The sequence below is a fragment of the Erpetoichthys calabaricus genome, chromosome 3 (genome assembly GCF_900747795.2).
Source record: "Erpetoichthys calabaricus chromosome 3, fErpCal1.3, whole genome shotgun sequence".
NCBI lineage: Eukaryota > Metazoa > Chordata > Cladistia > Polypteriformes > Polypteridae > Erpetoichthys > Erpetoichthys calabaricus.
This window is the reverse complement of record NC_041396.2, coordinates 20,454,880-20,477,978: the sequence shown is the minus strand read 5'-3', so window position 1 is coordinate 20,477,978 and position 23,099 is coordinate 20,454,880. Positions and strand designations below refer to the sequence as shown.

The 23,099-nt window shown below is 42.8% G+C and overlaps 1 protein-coding gene across 3 annotated transcripts in view; it reads right to left on the bottom strand.

Moving 5' to 3' along the window:
- ampd1 (adenosine monophosphate deaminase 1 (isoform M)) overlaps positions 1-23,099 on the bottom strand; it is a 133,377-nt gene that overhangs the window by 94,716 nt on the left and 15,562 nt on the right. Inside the window, exon 2 of one of the 3 annotated variants that reach the window (XM_028796442.2) lies at positions 10,342-10,356. The exons of 1 other annotated variant lie outside the window; for it this stretch is intronic. In XM_028796442.2, coding sequence (XP_028652275.1) covers positions 10,342-10,356 — 15 coding nt within the window. The remainder of the gene's footprint in view (positions 1-10,341; positions 10,357-23,099) is intronic. One more of the 3 variants, XM_028796443.2, reaches the window with a different exon arrangement.

Sequence of the window (23,099 nt, the reverse complement as noted above, 5' to 3'; positions counted from 1 at the left end):
AAAAGCTTTTAAAAACAATTAAATATTTCACTTAAGATCACAATTGAAATCTGTTTTTTATACACCATTTGTATTGTACAAGTGTGAATTGTGGAATTGCAACTGCAAATTTAGAACACATGGAGGGTGCTGAGCAAATGTGCTCTCTTCGTTATAAATGTGACGTTCTTTCTTAGCAAAATATGAGCCTTACTTGTCTAAAGATTGCTGATGAGATACGAAACATAACCAGTAGTCAATGTGCACGCTGCCAGCTGATTAGTGAATCAGCTACTCTTTGGGGTTCATATATTTGTAAATGAGTCAGTGCCTCACCCGCCATGAACCTCACCGGATGGAATGTGCACATGGGCGGGCATCCAGGCCAGGATGGGGCCATGTTCCTTACCTGGATGGGAAGCCAGAACATTGGAGGAACGTGAAGAAAGACGAGGACAGAAAGCAGGCAAGAGAAGTGTGTTCACTGACATGCCAGCTGGGATGGAGCGAAGATCCTGACCCGGCCCTTGAGGCCAGTATAATGGAGAGACAGGGGGAGGCTCAGACATATCTGCTAGTGCCCTCCCCCGGGTTTCAGCACCCATATAGACACCCACAGAGCATGCTGGGAACTGTAGTGCCATGGAGCAACATATTGGGTTCTGTGGGTGACATCAAGGCGGGGAGCTATGGGGATTCATTGTCCCCAATGTTGCAGACTTCCACAGCTTGACCCGGTAGTGCTTCCATCAGGCTAGGCCCTGGCACCAGACGTACTCCTGAGTCTGATTTTGAAAAGAAAAAGTTGGAGGAAGAGGACAAAACTTTTTGGAGGAGCGGAAGGAGAGAGAAGGAACTGTACCTCTGTGCTTGTCATATATATATATATATATATATATATATATATATATATATATATATATATATATATATATATATATTGTCAATAAGTGGACGCTTGAGGGTGCTGTTGTCCCTTGAAACCCAACAGACAGATGCAGACACTGGTTTAAAAGCACTCAGAAGTATCTTAATTTTCTTCTTTACAGTGCCCCAAAGCACCTCCACCTCCACCACCATAAACACAATCAATAATACAATTCTTTTCCTTTCCTCCCAGCAGCTCTGTCACACTCTCTCCCAACTCCGGCTCGCTTGCTGGGTCTCCCATAGTCCTTTATATAGTCCTTGACCCGGAAGTGCTCCTGTCCTTCTGTCCATGTGATTTAATAGCACTTCCGAGTCAGATGAAGACTTGTATTTTTCTTCAGCCCGGAAGTACTTCTGTTCTTCCGTTCCCGTGATTAGGGAGTACCTCCGGGCTATATGGGAAATAAAAATCCCTGCGTCTCCACGCAGCGTCACACGGCGGCACCCACGGCACCCAGCAGGGCTGTGAAGCCGAACTCCATCTCCCATGGTGCCCTGCGGGGCACCTTTAAGCTGTGGGTTGAGCTGCTGGCCATCCATCACAATATATATATATACACAGTATATATATATATATATATATACACTCTATATTATATTATATATATATATATATATATATATATATATATATATATATATATATATATATATATATATAGTGGTACCCGGATGGGGGTGGTACCCAGCCGGGATGCCCGAGAAGATCGGAGGAGGGCTTGTGCCTCCTCCAGACCTCGAGGGGGCGACAGCCCTGGGAGCCACGTGTACAGAGCTGGGAAGCTCGACCCTGTAGGGGCCCATGGTCACCGCCAAGGGGCACCCCAATACCAGTAGGACCCTGGACCTCAGCACTTCCGCCACACCCGGAAGTACTGGGGGAAAGAAAAGAGGGGACACCCGGAGTGCTTCCGGGGATACAGCCGGCACTTCCACCACACTGGGGCGTGTTGGTGGGAGATTGCCGGGGACACACCTGGAGCACATCTGGGTGCTTATTTAAAGGGGCTGCCTCCCTTCAGAGGATGACTAGAGTCGGGTGGAAGAAGGATGAGGTCTCTGGAGGAGAGAAGGAGGCGGTCTGAAGAGAGAGAGAAAAGGCATTGTTTATTGGCCTGGACTGAGGGGTATTGGGGTTTCCCCCTGGCGGTGACCACGTGCCCCTACAGGGTCGAGCTTCCCAGCTCTGTACCCGTGGCCCACAGGGCGGTCACCCCCTCGAGGTCTGGAGGAGGCACAAGCCCTCCTCAGGTCTTCTTGGGCATCCCAGCTGGGTACCACCCCCATCCGGGTACCACAATATATATATTGTGGGATATGGCCAGCCGTTCATCCCAGCCAATACCCCCAGGCTGCCAGATGGAGCCCTCCCTGCAACATGGAGGTGCCCTAAATTCCAGCAGGGCCTCAAGGACATTGAAGTTTTAATGCACAGCCCTGCTGGATACCATGGGGGTCGCAAGGGAACGCTGCAGGGAGGCCCAGGGATTTTTATTTGCACTATAACCCAGAAGTACATCCTAGTCACAGGGACAGAAGAAATTACGTACTTCCAGGATGAAGAAAAGGAGTTTTCTCCTGACCCAGAAGTGTTAAGAGTCACATGGACTGAGGGACAGAAACACTTCCGGTTCAAGAAGTATAAAAGGACTATGGGTAATCCCAGCAGATCAAGCCAAGTTGGGAGGAAGGGTGACTGAGCTGCTGGGAGATGTGGAGGATTATTGTGAATTGTTGTATTGATTGTGATTATTGATTTGTTTTTTAAGTATAGTGGAGGTGGAGGCAGGCCCGGTCTTAGGTATTATGGGGCGGAGCCCCCCTGGAAGCTCTGCGAAATGCGTGAAAATTAGACCAAGGAGACGTTTTCTTGTAACGTTATGAGGTCATCACCCTGCATCCCTTTTTCGCCCGGAGTAGCTGTTACCAGCACCAACTCTCACAAAATTGAGCAAAGCTCCTCTCTGAGACGCAATGAAAGCATCAGTATCGGCTTTTTTCTTTCGCTTAGCTGCTCCAGATTCGTATTTACGCTTCGAGGACATACTGACAGACAGGGGTTTCGTTCGTTCTCGCAACTCAGATTGCGGTTCTGCCTTCCCGCTCCCGTGCCACCTGCTGCCACTGACGAGGTGGAAGGATGTATGAGATCTTGACTTCTTCTTTCTTCTTCAACGAATGATGATGAGGGCTAATTCACTGATGTGAACGTTCGACCCATAGAGATCTTGACTCAAACCGCTCCGCTTTTATAGATAGCCGCCCACGCGGACACGCCCCCGCTGGCCCACGTGATTTAAACATGCGAGGGGACGGGCGGGACGGGGGCCTGGCCACCGTCGATCCGGGGCCCCCCGGACGCCGGGGCCCTAGGCGGTCGCCTACTTCACCTATGCCTAAGGCTGGGCCTGGTGGAGGATGTTTTTTGCACATTTATTATTATAATAAATTCAATTTGGACTTTTATCTGATATATATATATATATATATATATACACACACACACACACACACACACATATACATATATAAACATACATACATATGTGTATGTATACTGTATATATTATATATACAACAGATAAAAGTCCAAATTGAATTTATTACAATAATATATATATATATTATAATATGTAATATATAAACTAATATATTTAGTATATATATATATATATATACTGTATACATAAATACAATGCATCGTGCAGAAAGCAGTGAGCATATTGGAGTTACCTCTGCCAATAATGACGCACCAGGAGGCTCCATCTGACAACTAATTCAGTGTAAGAAAATGGCTTACATTACATGTCATTCTGATACTCATGCGATGATCAAATTTCTTATGAAGGTGCAAATCCCTGCGGCTGACATTCACACCTGACTCCTACAAGCGTGTGGGGATGCCATCAAAGTGGGAACACAGACATTGAGCGCAGCCCTTAGCTGGTGGCCTGTGATCCACCTCTGCTGAGAGGACAAACAAAACAAAGCTGATGTGCTTACTGGTAAAAAATAATAATAATAATAATAATAACAATAAAATAAAGTGTCGACAATGAAATAAGTTGCAGCAGAGACTGGAATAAGGCACCATGTTGTCCATGTCTTCTGGAACATGGGAATCTTCCTGAACTCTGCTAAAAAGGCCGATTCTGTCCTTATTGAACGACACGATCAACACGCTCATTACTTTGGTAGTTTATATGTGAAAGGTAGAGAGCAATATTCAGTATATAAACCATTTCTTCTCTACCCATGTGCAGACAGACACATGCATGCATGCACACACAGTGTGGATTCAGACCCCCACCTTCACTTTCCTGCTTTATAGATTTCATTCTGAATTGATAAGTTTGCCACTTTTGATCATCAATCTACACTCGTGTTTCCCACTGGTGGGCTGTGGCGGCTTTGGAGGTGGGCCACAGCCACCCCTAGACAAATCCCCAGACCCACTCACAGCAATCACAGCTGATCCTGGATGACTTCCCAAAGCCCCCCTGCTGTGACAGTCGTCTTCAATTCACCAAGGAGGAAAAGCATTGACGATTGTGCTTGACTCCTCTAACGCTCTGGTGATCACCCAATGCCAAACAGTCCCTCCAACCCCTCCAAACCGATCAATCCACCATGGAGTAGCACCCCAAATCTCACCCCTCAGATGACTATGCTAAATTCATTGAGGAAGAACAAACACCAATGGTGTATCCCAATAGGAGAATTGTACTCCTCAAAGGTTGATCTTTGACGGCTCATGTTCTTAAACAGCTTCTCATTAAGGTTTAATTTCAGATTCAACTTGGTCACAGATGTTTCTCCTAAACGTCCTTAGGGGAAATAGCTTAAGGCAAAAAGGAGACATGAGGCACAAGTGAGGTAAAAGGAGTCAAAATTGAAAATTTGGTTTGAAAAATGTGTCATTTTTTTGCGAGATCTTTTATTCTAGTCTTCTTTTACCCTTTTCCAAAAATTCACATTTTTTCATTGTGATGCCTTTGGACTGGTGCAAAAGTGGCATTTGAGGGTGGCAAGTGGGGCGATTGTCACAGGCCCTGCTTTTGAGGTCTGCGTGTCCTGTTCGAGCGGATTTGTCAAGTTATATTCTTTAGTATTTATATATTTGAGCTGCTTCTAAGAGGAACCCTTTTAAAATCCCTCTTCAAGGTCAAATTCCATACATGTACGTTCACATTCATGGCCTGAAAAGGATCACTAGTATAATCCCTTCCTCAAATAGGTATAGCCTATTAGTTGCTGGGTTGGCTTCTCCTATCTATAGAAAAAGACATTTCATCCAGATTAGACTATGAAGATGTCATCAACGACTTTTCAAATCAGAAGGCAAGAAACGTGGATTTTTGTCTCTGAACCTGGAAACCGGTAAGAGATCTCATGATGATACCTCTACGCTAATTTCACACAAACATTTTATTTGTAGGCCATAAACATGTCTGAATATTAATGCACAAAAACATGATAACCAGCTGACATAACATCAACATGAGTTATGACTTTGACATCCTGCATATCGAGACTCAGAGTATACTTGTAATCTGGGTACTTTACTAGAAGAGGCCCTGCTAATTTCGCACTGTCGTGGTATTGTCATGAATTATGAATTGCACTTTTTTTAAATAGATTATGTCATTATATTTTGATAAAGTCTGTATGTTATCTTGCAAAAATTTAGCTGAATACTGTAATGACAAAATCCGGTGTATGTTAACATTATTTTTATTAACTTCGCGCTCAAGTTTATACAGTCCACACATACCGGTCACAGCGTTTGACGTAACCGGCCCCGCGTAGGGTTGGTCAGCCCTTGGCCCCACACACCGCTAAGGTCTCCTCTGCCAAGGTGACTAACATCATTTGAGATACAAACAGTTACATTCCTTTTGTTTTTCCAACTGGCAGATGAAGTGACTTTCTCAGAGCCTCATGGTGTCAGTAGTGGGATCTGAACCCACACCCTCAGGGTTTAAAACTCAAAGTCTTAAGAACTTTGCCACACTGCCTGGGTTTTTTTTTTTTTCTAGAAGGAGCTGGATCTAATTGTAGGATGGCAATATAAATTAGAATTATTGAGAAGTGAGGACTTCTGCTTCGTAATCGTAGTGAAGCGTTTTATCACCACAAACAACATGTATTACTGAGCACACAATGCAAATATTTTCAAATTGTAAAAATGAAAATGTCAAGGCAGTACTTGAAAGACCTAAACTCCATAAGCCATAATGACAAAGTGAGAATGTGTTTTCAGAAAGGTTTTTCAAATTAATTAAAAATCAAAAAAGTATTCCGTCCCTTTCCTGTGGTACTCCAAACGGTGCGCAGCTCCATCCTGTTTGTTTTAATTCTCTTTGAGATGTGTCTACAACTTGACTGGAGTCCACCTGTGGCCAACTGAATTGACTGGATACATACAGTATATATACATATATATACACACATATACCCTAATCGCGCATGTGTGACTATATACATATTGTTACGGGCAGCTGGGTGCCATACCCAGCCAGGATGACTATATAGCGCCCTTGCCATAAGAGGACAGCCACCCTGGTTGCTATGGAGGTTCACGGGATCCGAGGGGCCCGTGGCCACTGCCAGGGGGCATTTCTTGGATCCTGAAGCCCTGGAAGCCAGCACAGGAAGTGCGGGCGGAAGAAATTCCAGGGTCACCCAGAGTGCTTCCGGGTGCTCATGCGACACTTCCGCCACACCAGGAAGTGCCGGTGGAAGTTCATCAAAGGGCACCTGGAGCATATCTAGGGATGTATAAAAGGGGCCGCCTTCCAACAGTCGGAGAGCTGGTGTCGGGTGGAGAAAGACAAGGCTTCAGAGAGGGGAGAGAAGGTCAGCCCAAAAAGGGCCATTGTGAGGCTCAGAGAGAAGGGTGATTGGTGCTGGAGCACTGTGTGCGGTGCAGGACTGTTTATGGACTTGTAAATAGTTCAATAAATGTGTGTGGCATTCGACATTTGGTGTCTGTCTGTCTGTCTGTGGTCAGGCTGGCTCTCACTATATATATATATATATATATATATATATATAAACACATACACATACACACACACATATATTTGTAGCTGGAGCTCCACAAATGGAGAGAATGAATCACGTATCATAAAGTAATTTTTATTCCTGAGCTTTCAGCTCCTGCCAGGAGCCATCATCAGAGGATAATGATTAGACATACAAGAATCAAAGGCAATATATAGCAAAATTAGGGGGGAGAGGGTGGTTTGGTAAGTGAGTGTGTGCAAGGGGGGGGGGGGGGGTAATGAGGTGGGGTTAAGAGGGTGTTGGTTGTAGAGTTTTACTTATTATGAGGATGTTCTTCTTCTTAAGTTTGCATATGCTGGGATCATGTCCAAATGTCCAATGTCCAAATATATATATATATATATATATATATATATATATATATATATATATTCATGGCATTCGTAGTCTGAAACACAATCTGATTGTATGGGTGGTTACCTACCAGGTAAAGCATGTGGTTGGTCTGCAAGTCGGCAAACGTCTGTCACGATGCCCTCTCGGTAGCGAGAAGCAGATCATAGAATGTTATATAGTTTTACTGTCAAATAATGCAAAGAGTACGCGACACGTGTTTCGCCCTCATTTGGGCTCATCAGGCGTACACACTCCACTGCATCCCCTCGTGGGGATCGAATCTCGGATTGTTTTTCAGACTACAAATGCTATGAATGTAATTACTCCGATCTCCAGGCTGTCAAATAAATGAACCACACGCCGTGGCGCAGCGTCAAGGGGCTTCGCCTCTTTGCCTCACACATGCACGTTTAGGGGTCAGCCAACGGCCCCGACGGAGAGGTGGGGGTATGAAACAGCATATTAATGCTTTTCTCTCTTCCTCATCAGAAAATCTGAAGGTCCAAAGTTCAACTCAACATGATTACTTTTCTTGAAAATGACCTCCCAACACCAGGAAATAACTCCACTTCTGCATCCCATCCATCATAGCTTACCGTCCTCCCATGATCACTTCCTTTCCAGTCCCCCTCTGATGTCATCATCTCCATCCCAGTCTATTCACATCATCCTCATTTCCTCTGCCTCTGTAGGTCTTCCAGCCATGACTCCATAAAAACTCTGTCTGTTATTTGTTCCATGTCGATTGTCATTTCTATGCATTCTGATTGTCTGAACATCCCACAGTATATGGGGACGGATCCCCAACCCTTAATATACTCTCTTGTGCCTTTATTTCTTCACAATATTATATATATATATATATATATATATATATATATATATATATATATATATATATATATATATATATATATATACACACAGTAGTAAATTTTATTATAGTATATTATATATTATATATATATATATATATACATACAAACATACATGGCGGCACGGTGGCGCAGTGGTAGCGCTGTTGCCTCGCAGTAAGGAGACCTGGGTTCGCTTCCCGGGTCCTCCCTGCGTGGAGTTTGCATGTTCTCCCCGTGTTTTCGTGGCTTTCCTCCGGGCGCCCCGGTTTCCTCCCAAAGTCCAAAGACATGCAGGTTAGGTGGATTGGCGATTCTAAATTGTCCTTAGTGTGTGCTTGGTGTGTGGGTGTGTTTGTGTGTGTCCTGCGGTGGGTTGGCACCCTACCCGGGATTGGTTCCTGCCTTGTGCCCTGTGTTGACTGGGATTGGCTCCAGCAGACCCCCGTGACCCTGTGTTCGGATTCAGCGGGTTGGAAAATGGATGGATATATATTATATATATATTATATATATATATATATATATATATATATATATATATGTATATATATATATATATATATATATATATATATATATATATATATATACACACACAAACACACAGTAGAGTCTCGCTTATCCGACATAAACGAGCCGGCAGAACGTCGGATAATGGGGGTGTTAAGAAAAATCCTATTAAACGTCAACCTATGTTATAATTTTATACATTACGAACCTAATAATCATGTTTTACAACAAAACAACAGAAAAAATTAACTGAAAAAATGAACTTAGCAACAAAAAAGAGACTACACTCACACTCTCAACTTGCAGTTCTTGTTGCCGATTGATGCGTTTTTTCTGGGTTTTTTTTGCGTTGGGACGTTGGATAATACGGAATGTCAGATAAGTGAAGGTTGGATAAGCGAGACTCTACTATGTGTATATATATAAAATCCTAAGCCTAAAAGTGCAACATTTTTATGTGACTTTTTATGTCACGTTTTTTGTCACCCTTTAAATCGGGCTTATTTTAAAACCTACATAAAAATATGTTGGGTATCATTCTTTTCAGAATTTATTGAACTTTAAGGTGATGTTGTTAGATTTTCAGATTCTTATTCTGTTTTTAAATTATAAACTAAAAAGTATCAAGAACTCACATCCTGTAAGACGAGACTTTGTGCCAAGAGATTTAACCAGGCCCGGGGCCAGAAATAAAACACAAAGAGTAGGACAGCTGCTGTACAGGCTTTTAAATGTTTGAAGCGTCGCACAAGATACAGATCATACAGCACGGCAGCAGTTGATCGAGCAAAGAGGAGGTTAAAAAAAAAACAATTGTTTCCCATTGTATCACCTTTTAAGAGGGGGTTTTGGAGGAGCGACTGCGTCTCCTTGGGGTACGTTTAGCCCCCCTCTTCACAACACGAGCGGCAGAGACGCGAAGTGGCTGGTGCGTAGTGCAGGCCGTGGGGGTTGGTGAGTAAAGCGAGTGGAGGGGGAACGCATATCTCATATATATATATATATATATATATATATATATATATATATATATATATACACACACACACATATACACAAGAGATTCAGTTTTAATTTTTTAAAAATGTGTAAACCTTTCTGAAGATGTGTTTTCACTTCATAAGTATGGTTTATCAAGTCTAGATTGATGGGAAAAATGGTAAACGTATCCATTTAAAATGAAATCTACAACACAATAAAGTTGTGAAGGGGCCTGAACACGTTTTAAACCCACTGGGTATACTTCACAATAAAAGTGGATATGCCTTATTTGTTATTGGAGGAATAAAGGAAGAGGAGACAAGCTAAACGTAGCTCATAATTCCGCGTGTCTCTTGCGTTAGCAGCTTTACACCCAAACCATAAATTGAAGGACGTTTCAAAGAGTAAACTCAAAGAGCCCCTCTTACCCTCATCAGTGTTTCTGTTTTAATTCGCTTGCCCTTACCCTTACGCTGACGCCAGCAGCCCTTCCTCTTCACCGACTCATTGACCCCATGCTCTTGCACACTTTGGACGATTTAATCCAAAGGTGTGCCAGATGAGGAAAGCCCATCTGAGTGCATCACAGACACAACTTGCTAATGCTCTGCCCCTCCCCACAATGCACAGCATGGCCACATGTGCCCGACAAGCAGCCCCAGAACATGTCGATACTTACTGTCACCTGCAACTGCTGATCCAGCCAGCCAGAAGAGGAGCCCAAAAATAACATGAAAGAGAAGAGCGCATCTTGTTAGAGATTCGGCACAGACCACCCAGTCTAGCAGGGCATCTTCAGGAAACACCTTGGGGGCCAAACTGAAGGGCTACTAAAAACACTTCAGGGAATAACGCATTTCTTTTGCTGCAAACTCAAGTTTAAAACCCATTTCTGTGAGATTAGACATCAGTCTAATAGTATTCTGGGACATTTAAGATATTAATGAGGCAGATTCCTAAATTTGAAACCTGCTGTGGATGAAGCCAATACTTAGGCGTTGGGGGCTGGCTGGTTTAGGGTCAAGTTATTTTGGACAGACCAGTGTGGAGCCCCTGGCCTGCTTTTGTAGCCTTTTTTGCAGGCCTCAAGCCCTTTTTTTTTATTGTTCTGACTCCTGTTCGTGACACCATTATTATTCATTCAAGCAAGAATTTGAAAAATCATACCACAGGAATAATAAGTTAAATCTTTTAATCACGTTACAGTTAAGGTTTGGTGTACATTAGAGGGCTATTGTTGCCCCATTCAGGAAAGATGGGAGACATTTTGTGTCTCCATTTGTTGGTGGTTTTCATGAACAGGATATGGAAGAGTCAGGACTACTACGATCATATGAAGAGCAATGAAAGTTATCATTGAAAATGTCTCAACAAGAAATGAACGCCCTTTCTTAACTATCCCTAAGCAAAATGTTTGTTTTATACCTCTATTCATATTTTTATCCAACAAGATATGTGAGCAACCATCTTTTGTGTAATGCAGTTGTTCTTTCACAGGTAGAGATTGTAGGCCACAAGCGATCAGGAGATAAAAATAAAACCAATACACTGGTGAGGTTTGAAATCATGCAGATTAATGTACATCCGACTAAAACCAAAATGAAAACCAAAACTTGAAGTCAAAAGATTCCTTCTTAAACTTCAGCGAATGAAAGATCAAAGAGGCAACACATTGACAAAAGATTTGTGTGAGGTTTATCGCAGACTTACAGTCATATGAAAAAGTTTGGGAAGCCCTCTCAGCCTGCATCATAATTAACTCTACTTTCAACAAAGAAGATACCAGTGGTATGTCTTTCATTTCGTAGGAACATCGGAGTCCTGGGGTGTTTTCTGAACAAAGATTTTTAGTGAAGCAGAATTTAGTTGTATGAAATTAAAAATCAAATGTGAAAAACTGGCTGTGCACAAATGTGGGACCCTTATAATTTTGCTGATTTGAATGCCTGTCACTGCTCAATGCTGATTACTTACAACACCAAATTGGTTGGATGAGCTCATTAAGCCTTGGACTTCATAGACCGGTGTGTCCATCATGAGATATAAAGGTATTTAAGGTGGTCAGTTACAAGTTGTGTTTCCTTCCCTTTGACTCTCCTCTGAAGAGTGACAGCATGGGATCCTCAAAGCAACTCTCCAAAGATCTGAAAACAAAGATTGTTGAGTCTCATGGTTTAGGGGAAGGCTACAAAAAGCCATCTCAGAGGTTTAAACTGTCAGTTTCAACTGTAAGGAATGGAATCAGGAAATGGAAGGCCACAGGCACAGTTACTGTTAAACCCAGCAGGTCTGGCAGGCCAAGAAAAATACAGGAGTGGCATATGAGCAGGATTGTGAGAATGGTGACAGACAACCCACAGATCACCTCCAAAGACCTGCAAGAACATCTGGCTGCAGATGGTGTATCTGTACATCGTTCTACAATTTGCACCAAGAACATCTGTATGGCAGGGTGACGAGAAAGAAGCCCTTTCTGCACTCACACCACAAACAGAGTCATTTGTTGTACGCCAATGCTCATTTAGACAAGACAGATTCATTTTGGAACAAAGTGCTTTGGACTAAGGAGACAAAAATTGAGTTATTTGCTCAGAACAAAAAGAGCTTTGCGTGGCGGAAGAAGAACACCGTATTCCAAGAAAAACACCTGCTACCTACTGTCAAATTTGGTGGAGGTTCCATCAGGCTGTGGGGCTGTGTGGCTAGTTCAGGGACTGGGGCCCTTGTTCAAGTCGAGGGTCGGATGAATTCAACCCAATATCAACAAATTCTTCAGGATAATGTTCAAGCATCAGTCACAAAGTTGAAGTTACGCAGGGGTTGGATATTCCAACAAGACAATGACCCAAAGGCAGAGGGAGAAGTACAATATTCTGGAATGGCCGTCACAGTCCCCTGACTTGAATATCATCGAAAATCGATGGGATGATTTGAAGCAAGCTGTCCATGATCGGCAGCCATCAAATTGAACTGAACTGGAGAGATTTTGTATGAAGAATTGTCAGAAATACCTCCATCCAGAATCCAGACACTCATCACAGGCTATAGGAGGACAGCGTCTAGAGGCTGTTAGATTTACAAAAGGAGGCTCAACTAAGTATTGATGTCATATCTCTGTTGGGGTACCCACATTTATGCACCTGTCTAATTTTGTTATGATTCATATTGCATATTTTCTGTTAATCCAATAAACTTAATGTCACTGCTGAAATCCTACTGTTTCCATAAGGCATGTCAGATATTAAAAGGAAGTTGCTACTTTGAAATCTCAGCAAATGAGAAACAAAAATCCAAAGAATTAAGAGGGGTTCCCAAACTTTCTCATGACTGTATATAGTGCTGACAATGACATCATGCAATGTGTCTTACAAGAGAAATGATGTGGCAATGGACGACTGCACAATGAAGACGGCCATAATGAAAACAAAAGGGGTGTCATCAAACAACCTAGAAATATAAAATGCTAAGCTCTGTCCATCTGTCACGTGTCAACTTGTGAAGTTCCTTTTTGTTTTGTTCAAACACCCTGTGTGGTGAACCTAAGATTTCAAATTTGGATTCATCAGACCACACCACTTTTCCTCCAGTCTGCAGTAGACAACAGCTGGCATTTCAAGGCCCTGTTTTGTCCTCTAAGAAATGGCTTTCTTCTTGGCACTCGCCCTGTCAGACCTGCAGCACAAAGTCACAGTATAAACTGACAGTTGGTTTTTTTGACACCTGCACTGTTAAGCTGTGCTTGAAACTGTTGTGCTGTGGGGCACCTGTGATCATGTGACCTGGTGACCCTCAGACACTTGTGTTCTGATTGGCTTGTGACTTCGTCTCGGCCAGATCTCTTTCTATTGAGTTTCCTCCTCTTTCCAGTTGCCTTTAGACACCACTGGACTCACCGGCAATTTGTTTTTTTCTGCAACTTTTCTAAATGAAAGAGCGTTGTTACCACTTAGAAGTGTAGGCCTGCCTCATTTCATTTGTGAATTGCCATTTTCTTGTCATTATCACTGGAATATTGTCCATATGGCACTTCAGAGGGTGTAGTAACACAGCAGTCTGTTCCAACTCTGCTTTAAGACACACAGAGGGTTTTTTTAAGTAATCAGCAGAAGTTGGGACACCTGAGCAAATTGTTTGCTTCAACTTGCAAGGCTTCATTTCCTTTAATTGCTGCACTACATCTGTAGGTTGTCACCTATTAGTTGTTCCCTAAAGAAGGCCCACTTGTAATACTCTGATATTTGTTGTAACTATAAATATAAATTGTAAATATAAACCTCTAGCAGTTTAGTGCTTATCTTTTTACCATTTTAGATCATTCATTGCATTTCAATCAATTACATTTGAAGAAAAACTCGAAAAACAGAGGTGTTGTAAAACGTTTGACCAGTAGTGTACGCGTAAACTTAGGAATGCAACAGCAGAGATAGCAGAATATAAAACCAGTAACTAACACATTAAAGAAATCATTTTGTTTTACTCATCTGCAGCATTGTTATATTTAAATCTATTTACGTGTTTGTTTTTATGGAAAATCACTTGGCATTAATAAAAAATGTTCCAAATGCAATAATTAAATACAGTATATGAATTATGATCACGTCTTACAGGATGCTGTGCTGTTTTGGTAATCTATGTCATGACTTTTCTTATCGTAGTTATGTTTGTTAGCCCGACGTGTGCCCATTCCTCCAAGAAAACACCCAGGATTACAGTTAGATAAAAGGAAAAACTCACTTAGTTGGGGTGTGCTGTGATGTGATATTTTGCATATACTGTAAGTTGATAAATATTTTGTATGTCTTTATTTGTAACTTGGGCAAAACTAAGTCAGGAAAGTGAATTTTACGGCAGAGTTGGGAGAAGTGCCTGAAACAAGTTTGGTAAATGTTTCTCTGACGTCTTTCAACTCCCACACAAAGCCAGGCTGCCTGACTGCCAAGCTTTACCTTAAACATATGCTTTTGGGGGATGCCAGGTGTTAAGATGTTCTTTGCCCCATTGGTCTGAAGTATGGCTGTTTGGAACTGGCTTGTATCAAAAGCTTTTAGATAGATAGATAGACAGATAGATACTTTTAAGTACCATGACGCACTATTGGCTGTAGGGGATGGACAGAAAGCCCATAGATTTGCTTGCTTTATCTCACCCTCTCTCTCTCTTACCAACATCTGATGAAGGAGCATCTCAGACACCATGAACTGAAAAGGACAACACAATGAAGAGCACAGCTCGGCAGCCATATTGAGACAGGCATGCGGCCTGTTCTGAAGAAAGCTGACCACAAATGAGAACTTAACTCAGTGGTTCTCAATCTGTGGGGTGGGCCCCACTAAGGGGGGCACGAAGTAACAAAAAGGGGGGTGTGAAGATGTGAAAAAAGAATACAAGAATTGAAAATATGAAAAATACATCTATTGAAAACAAAACAAATTAATTTAAACTACATTCTGATACTAGAAAAATAAATATAGAGTTAGATAAATGTCGATAAAAGTTAAATAGGTATAATAAAATATGCATCTATGATATATCATTAATTTAAAAAGAACAAATTGGTATTAGTGGACTCCTTTCAAAAAAACGTTAGGGGGGGCACGATTAAAACTGTTATGAAAACTCGGGTCGCAAATACTTAAAGGTTGAGAAACGCTGCCTTAACTAGAGAAATTTTAAGTAACTAGCAAGTCTGTGTGCCGCCTGAACTACACATCAGCATTTATCAGGTTGTATGTTTGCCAATATTCAATTGTACTTTGCATCTCTTATATATATATTTCTCTTCTGGTTCGTCCTGTTTCCACTTCAAAACCGGTCCTGCCCACACGCAGCTGACATGGCATTCCTCGATTCCTATTCGTCCTCTTCAATGTCATGCACTATACTGACCTGCTGAGCGTAATACATCCAACAAGTACTCGAGGTGCTACCACAACGGTAAAGTAGCTTTACCACCTTTGCGGGAGCCACCTGTGTCTTTACAACAGCTTCTTACACAGCAAACATCAGAAGCTAAAAATGATCGTGAACACATTTGAGAATACAACTCTTCTCTAGCGTTTGCTTCCATGGGTGCACAGATAACTCAACCTCCTGGCCACAGACCACACTGTTTTAAAATACACGGGCAAATTTATCACCAAATCTCTCCACTATATGCTAATACTTTTACAGTGGTGTGAAAAACTATTTGCCCCCTTCCTGATTTCTTATTCTTTTGCATGTTTGTCACACAAAATGTTTCTGATCATCAAACACATTTAACCATTAGTCAAATATAACACAAGTAAACACAAAATGCAGTTTTTCAATGATGGTGTTTATTATTTAGGGAGAAAAAAAATCCAAACCTACATGGCCCTGTGTGAAAAAGTAATTGCCCCCTTGTTAAAAAATAACCTAACTGTGGTGTCACACCTGAGTTCAATTTCCGTAGCCAGGCCTGATTATTGCCACACCTGTTTCAATCAAGAAATCACTTAAATAGGAGCTGCCTGACACAGAGAAGTAGACCAAAAGCACCTCAAAAGCTAGACATCATGCCAAGATCCAAAGAAATTCAGGAACAAATGAGAACAGAAGTAATTGAGATCTATCAGTCTGGTAAAGGTTATAAAGCCATTTCTAAAGCTTTGGGACTCCAGCGAACCACAGTGAGAGCCATTATCCACAAATGGCAAAAACATGGAACAGTGGTGAACCTTCCCAGGAGTGGCCGGCCGACCAAAATTACCCCAAGAGCGCAGAGACGACTCATCCGAGAGGTCACAAAAGACCCCAGGACAACGTCTAAAGAACTGCAGGCCTCACTTGCCTCAATTAAGGTCAGTGTTCACGACTCCACCATAAGAAAGAGACTGGGCAAAAACGGCCTGCATGGCAGATTTCCAAGACGCAAACCACTGTTAAGCAAAAAGAACATTAGGGCTCGTCTTAATTTTGCTAAGAAACATCTCAATGATTGCCAAGACTTTTGGGAAAATACCTTGTGGACTGATGAGACAAAAGTTGAACTTTTTGGAAGGCAAATGTCCCGTTACATCTGGCGTAAAAGGAACACAGCATTTCAGAAAAAGAACATCATACCAACAGTAAAATATGGTGGTGGTAGTGTGATGGTCTGGGGTTGTTTTGCTGCTTCAGGACCTGGAAGGCTTGCTGTGATAGATGGAACCATGAATTCTACTGTCTACCAAAAAATCCTGAAGGAGAATGTCCGGCCATCTGTTCGTCAACTCAAGCTGAAGCGATCTTGGGTGCTGCAACAGGACAATGACCCAAAACACACCAGCAAATCCACCTCTGAATGGCTGAAGTAAAACAAAATGAAGACTTTGGAGTGGCCTAGTCAAAGTCCTGACCTGAATCCAATTGAGATGCTATGGCATGACCTTAAAAAGGCGGTTCATGCTAGAAAACCCTCAAATAAAGCTGAATTACAACAATTTTGCAAAGATGAGTGGGCCAAAATTCCTCCAGAGCGCTGTAAAAGACTCATTGCAAGTTATCGCAAACGCTTGATTGCAGTTATTGCTGCTAAGGGTGGCCCAACCAGTTATTAGGTTCAGGGGGCAATTACTTTTTCACACAGGGCCATGTAGGTTTGGATTTTTTTTTCTCCCTAAATAATAAAAACCACCATTTACAAACTGCATTTTGTGTTTACTTGTGTTATATTTGACTAATGGTTAAATGTGTTTGATGATCAGAAACATTTTGTGTGACAAACATGCAAAAGAATAAGAAATCAGGAAGGGGGCAAATAGTTTTTCACACCACTGTATCTCTCCAGGATATGAACAGTTGTATGTTTTTGACACAGCACAAGCTACTGAAGTACGCTTACAAAATAAAGCAAACTCTGCATGCAGCGAAAATGTACTTCTCCAGCTAGATTCCATGCTCAGAACCATCAACCCCGCTCAGTCCAATCCAACAGCATCTGTACGAATAGTTTTCAAGGAAAACCCTGGGCAGGATTTACGACAATACAATGCCCCGACATTGCAGCAATTTTCGTCGGAGAAGATGGCAAAACGCCTGCCGAAAGGAACATTTGCATCTATCCCATACGCAACTCCTGTAAACAGATTTCCACGCTCAATATGAATTGCGATCCTATGGTTTACCCACTTTTATTCCCTTACGGAAACATTGGCTGGCACAAAGATTTACATGTTCCCGATAAAAGAACCGGCAAGTGAATAAGGCTTACTCAATGCCAATTTTGCGCGTACAGATTAGCAATGAGGAATACATTTAGTATTTTGCACTCCAGCGGCAAACTATTCCAACAGTACGTCGTAGATCCATCCATCCATCCTCTTCCGCTTATCTGAGGTCGAGTCGCGGGGGCAGCAGCTTGAGCAGAGATGCCCAGACTTCCCTCTCCCCGGCCACTTCTTCTAGCTCTTCCGGGAGAATCCCAAGGCGTTCCCAGGCCAGTCGAGAGACATAGTCCCTCCAGCGTGTCCTGGGTCTTCCCCGGGGCCTCCTCCCGGTTAGACGTGCCCGGAACACCTCACCAGGAAGGCATCCAGGAGGCATCCTGATCGGATGCCCGAGCCACCTCATCTGACTCCTCTCGATGCGGAGGAGCAGCGGCTCTACTCTGAGCCCCTCCCGGATGACTGAGCTTCTCACCCTATCTTTAAGGGAGAGCCCAGACACCCTGCGGAGGAAACTCATTTCAGCCGCTTGTATTCGCAATCTCGTTCTTTCGGTCACTACCCATAGCTTATGACCATAGGTGAGGGTAGGAACATAGATCGACTGGTAAATTGAGAGCTTTGCCTTACGGCTCAGCTCCTTTTTCACCACAACAGACCGATGCAGAGCCCGCATCACTGCGGACGCCGCACCGATCCGCCTGTCGATCTCATGCTCCATTCTTCCCTCACTCGTGAACAAGACCCCAAGATACTTGAACTCCTCCACTTGGGGCAGGATCTCGCTCCCAACCCTGAGAGGGCACTCCACCCTTTTCCGGCTGAGGACCATGGTCTCGGATTTGGAGGTGCTGATTCTCATCCCAGCCACTTCACACTCAGCTGCGAACCGATCCAGAGAGAGCTGAAGATCACGGCCTGATGAAGCAACCAGGACAACATCATCTGCAAAAAGCAGTGACCCAATCCTGAGTCCACAAAGCCGGACCCCTTCAACACCCTGGCTGCGCCTAGAAATTCTGTCCATAAAAGTTATGAACAGAATCAGTGACAAAGGGCAGCCGTGGCGGAGTCCAACTCTCACTGGAAACGGGTTCGACTTACTGCCGGCAATGCGGACCAAGCTCTGACACCGGTTGTACAGGGACCGAACAGCCCTTATCAGGGGGTCCGATACTCCATACTCTCGAAGTACCCCCCACAGGATTCCCCGAGGGACACGGTCGAATGCCTTTTCCAAGTCCACAAAACACATGTAGACTGGTTGGGCGAACTCCCATGCACCCTCCAGGACCCTGCTAAGGGTGTAGAGCTGGTCCACTGTTTCACGACCAGGACGAAAATCACACTGTTCCTCCTGAATCCGAGGTTCGACTATGTTAAAACAGAGGGCGCACGTCTCAACGATTTCAGATTACATCAACAAGATCTGTGTGTGGAACAATACAAAGGACTATCAGACGCACTGCAGGCAAACACTGAAAATAGCAACATACGTGTAGGCAAAATGATCATTTTACCGTCCACATTTCCAGGAAGTCCAAGATACATGCAACAAAACTACCAGGATGCCATGGCCATAGTATGTAAATTTGGAAAGCCTGATTTATTTATCACTTTCACATGTAATCCTACTTGGCAGGAAATTCTACATGCACACTGCGTCTTTCAAGAAGTATTTATTTCTACTTGATTTCTGAATTCCTTTCTCACCGTTTTCTGTTCCCATTCATACACCGCCGTATGCTATGGCTGGCGTCGGCTAATATTGTTATTATTTATTAATATTATCAATAATACATTATTTAAATTATAAATATTTAATTAATTAATTCATTAATTATAAATTTTTTTTTACACCTAATTGCCTGAGGTTATAGATGTAAGAGGGAAGATGGGGAGAAGTTATATACTATAATACCTTATAAACAGTGGTAAGTCTGGGAGATTTGAGGCATTCTGACAAAGGCTACATATTAATAATACAGAAGGGGAAAGTAGAGTAAAATTATACTCTACCAAGACAAAACAGGGTGTGAATTCTAAATTGATTATTTTCAGTTTTCAGGGTTTTTTTTTTTAACTTTGATTTCTTGGTTACTATTTCAACCTTGGGTGAAAGTAGAACTGGCTCTCTGGGGCTGAGCCTTTGCTTTGACTCCCATCATTGCTAAACACACATTGTAAGAAGTGACTGGTTAGGCAGATGACTCAGAGAAGCTATGAAAGTTTGTGGTACCACCCTGGTAGGCCCGTTTAATTCTCTCGAGGCTTCATTTTTTTGTCTTATCAGACTCCTTTTTAATCGCCCAGATTGTGAAAAACATCAAAACCAACAAAACGTTTTTTCAGCGGCACTCTCATTCCCACTTTCCTCTGACTGCTCAAAGTCAGCAGAGAATCCGAGTCATCAACACTACACAACACGTCTCTGGCAGGAGATTTCTTTTGACCATTTGACATCGTGCTGTAATGTACACATCTTTCTCACATGGGCTTTGCTGCCATCTAGCGGATAAAAACTGTATAATACAGTCTAGGTAATTTTCTTGGCGGTTAGCCTTCAATTCTTTATGTGTCAACTGTTGTCGACGCCCGCCTTGAAAGTGCTAATAAAAACTGGAAAGAGACTGAACCTGCTCCATCGTAAAAAGGATTAAATGGTTCATTTCTCTGGCAGTGGTTCAAAGTAGCAGCTCTGTCCTCTGGAATAGTCAGATTGGCATCTGATGCCACTTTCCAGGGATGAGGCAGCTTTACATTCAAGGGACTCGAAGGGGCGGGGATTCTTGTATGGGGTGGAGTTTCTAGGGCAGTGGGCGGGGACAGTCGTCACTTTTGTGTACTTTTTCTTGGCTGCAAAGGAGGAAGGAGCAGGATGTTGATGGAGAAGTTTAAAGAGGGCCAGAAGGAGTTGCATTGCGTCTTTGTGGACCTGGAGAAAGCAAATGACAGGGTGCCTCGACAGGAGCTGTGGTATTGTATGAGGAAGTCGGGAGTGGCAAAGAAGTACGTAAGAGTTGTACAGGATATGTACAAGGGAAGTGTGACAGTGGTGAGGTCTGTGGTAGGAGTGACGGAGGTGGGATTACATCAGGGATCGGCTCTGAGCCCTTTCTTATTTGCAATGGTGATGGACAGGTTGACATACGAGATTAGACAGGAGTCCCCATGGACTATGATGTTTGCTGATGACATTGTGATCTGTAGCGATAGTAGAGAGCAGGTTGAGGAGAACCTGGAGAGGTGGAGATCTGCTCTAGAGAAGAGAGGAATGAAGGTCAGTAGGACCACCAAGACAGAATACATGTGTGTGAATGAGAGGGAGGTCAGTGGAATGGTGAGGATGAGGGGAGTAGAGTTAGTGAAGGTGGATGAGTTTAAATACTTGGGATCAACAGTACAGAGTAATGGGGATTGTGGAAGAGAGGTGAAAAAGAGAGTGCAGGAAGGGTGGAGAAGAGTGTCAGGAGTGATTTGTGACAGACGAGTATCAGCAAGAGTGAAAGGGAAGGTCTACAGGACGGTAGTGAGACCAGCTATGTTATATGGGTGGGAGATGGTGGCACTGACCAGAAAGCAGGAGACAGAGCTGGAGGTAGCAGAGTTAAAGATGCTAAGATTTGCATTGGGTGTGATGAGGATGGACAGGATTAGAAATGAGGACATTAGATGGTCAGCTCAAGTTGGATGGTTGGGAGACAAAGTCAGAGAAGTGAGATTGCATTGGTTTGGTCATGTGCAGGGGAGAGATGCTGGGTATATTGGGAGATGGATGCTAAGGATAGAGCTGCTACACAACAGGAGAAGAGGAAGGCCTAAGAGAAGATTTATGGATGTGGTGAGAGAGGACATGCAGGTGATGGGTGTAACAGAACAAGATGCAGATGACAGAAAGATATGGAAGAAGATGATCCACTGTGGTAATCCCTAACAGGAGCTGCTGAAAGAAAAAGAAGAAGAAGAAGAGGAGGAAGGAGCAGATAAGCCAACGTCAGCGCCCTCTCTTGTTCCAGGGTGATATTTCATACTTTGTCAGAGTCAGGAAGATGTTTTTCCTTGCGGTGCCACAAGAGGAACAGTATAAGTTCTTACATTTCTCACAGTGTAAAGATGGTTGAGCTCAATCCAAAAACCTTTTTGATAAATACAGCTCAATAATCTCTGTGCAGAGCAGCTTGAGAAACATCTGAGGCGCTCTGAAATTCATAAAAGTGATGATAGTGACTGTGTAGACCTCTAAACTCCATGCTATTTTGCCATTAAATTGCAGAGGCTCATCAAAAGATAAGATGTGGTCAAAATGTAGAAAAAAGTCATAAAAACAGGAGATGGTAAGCGCAGGCAACCTAAGCCGAAAAGCAAAGCAAAAATCGAAGTCAAAAAGTTTAGATAACAAGATCAATACTAGGAATTTCAAGATGACTGATGCAAACAAAACCATCAAGAGAATCAAAAGTCTTTGCTGAAAATTCAGCCAGAAGGCTTTAAATAAAAGAACAAAGTTCAAAAAGTCTTTTGGAATCCACAAACTCGGCAAATAAGTACCTAAAATAATAATAATAATAATTCATTTTATTTATATAGTACCTTTTTCAGAAAACCTTTAAAACCCGTCAGGTCCTTACCAATGGACCACACACCTTTCCTAACATAAACCCAGAGCTGTCCTAACAATGGGATGACCAAAATGTCAGCAAAAACAAAATAATTTACAACAACAAAAGTCAGCTTACATTCATTCAAAACACCAATAAGAGATTTAAGATTTCGGGCTCCAGAAACCCCTAAAACAAGAGCTGAGCCTTGTAGATCAACATAGAAAAACAAATCAAAAAACAAATTTTAATGAACCCATTCACAACATTTCATGCATTACTCCAACGGCCAGCTCTTCAAGTAAAGCACAATGCAAATTATTGTTGTGTAAATCACGAAGTAGCAACCAAAGTACTTTGTGTTGGCTGATGTGAGCACCAAAATGGAGACTGACATCCCGATGAAGATGGATGGCAATTCTGGGACTGGACAGGACTACATAATAGAAGGATATGGATGGATATGCATCCTGTCTGAGAAAAGTCCCAACAGCAAACCTGGCTGGGAAGGCCATAATGGAAGGACTGGCCAGGTTCCTGGGGCCGTATAGTCCTCCTGTACACAAGGTGGCAGCATCCCTCTGGTGGAACTCCCATTTGTACACCTGCTGGGCATATTGGGAGTTGTAGTCCTGATGGGCTGCCCTGCTGGAGTACTTGGTTGCCGCCAGGGG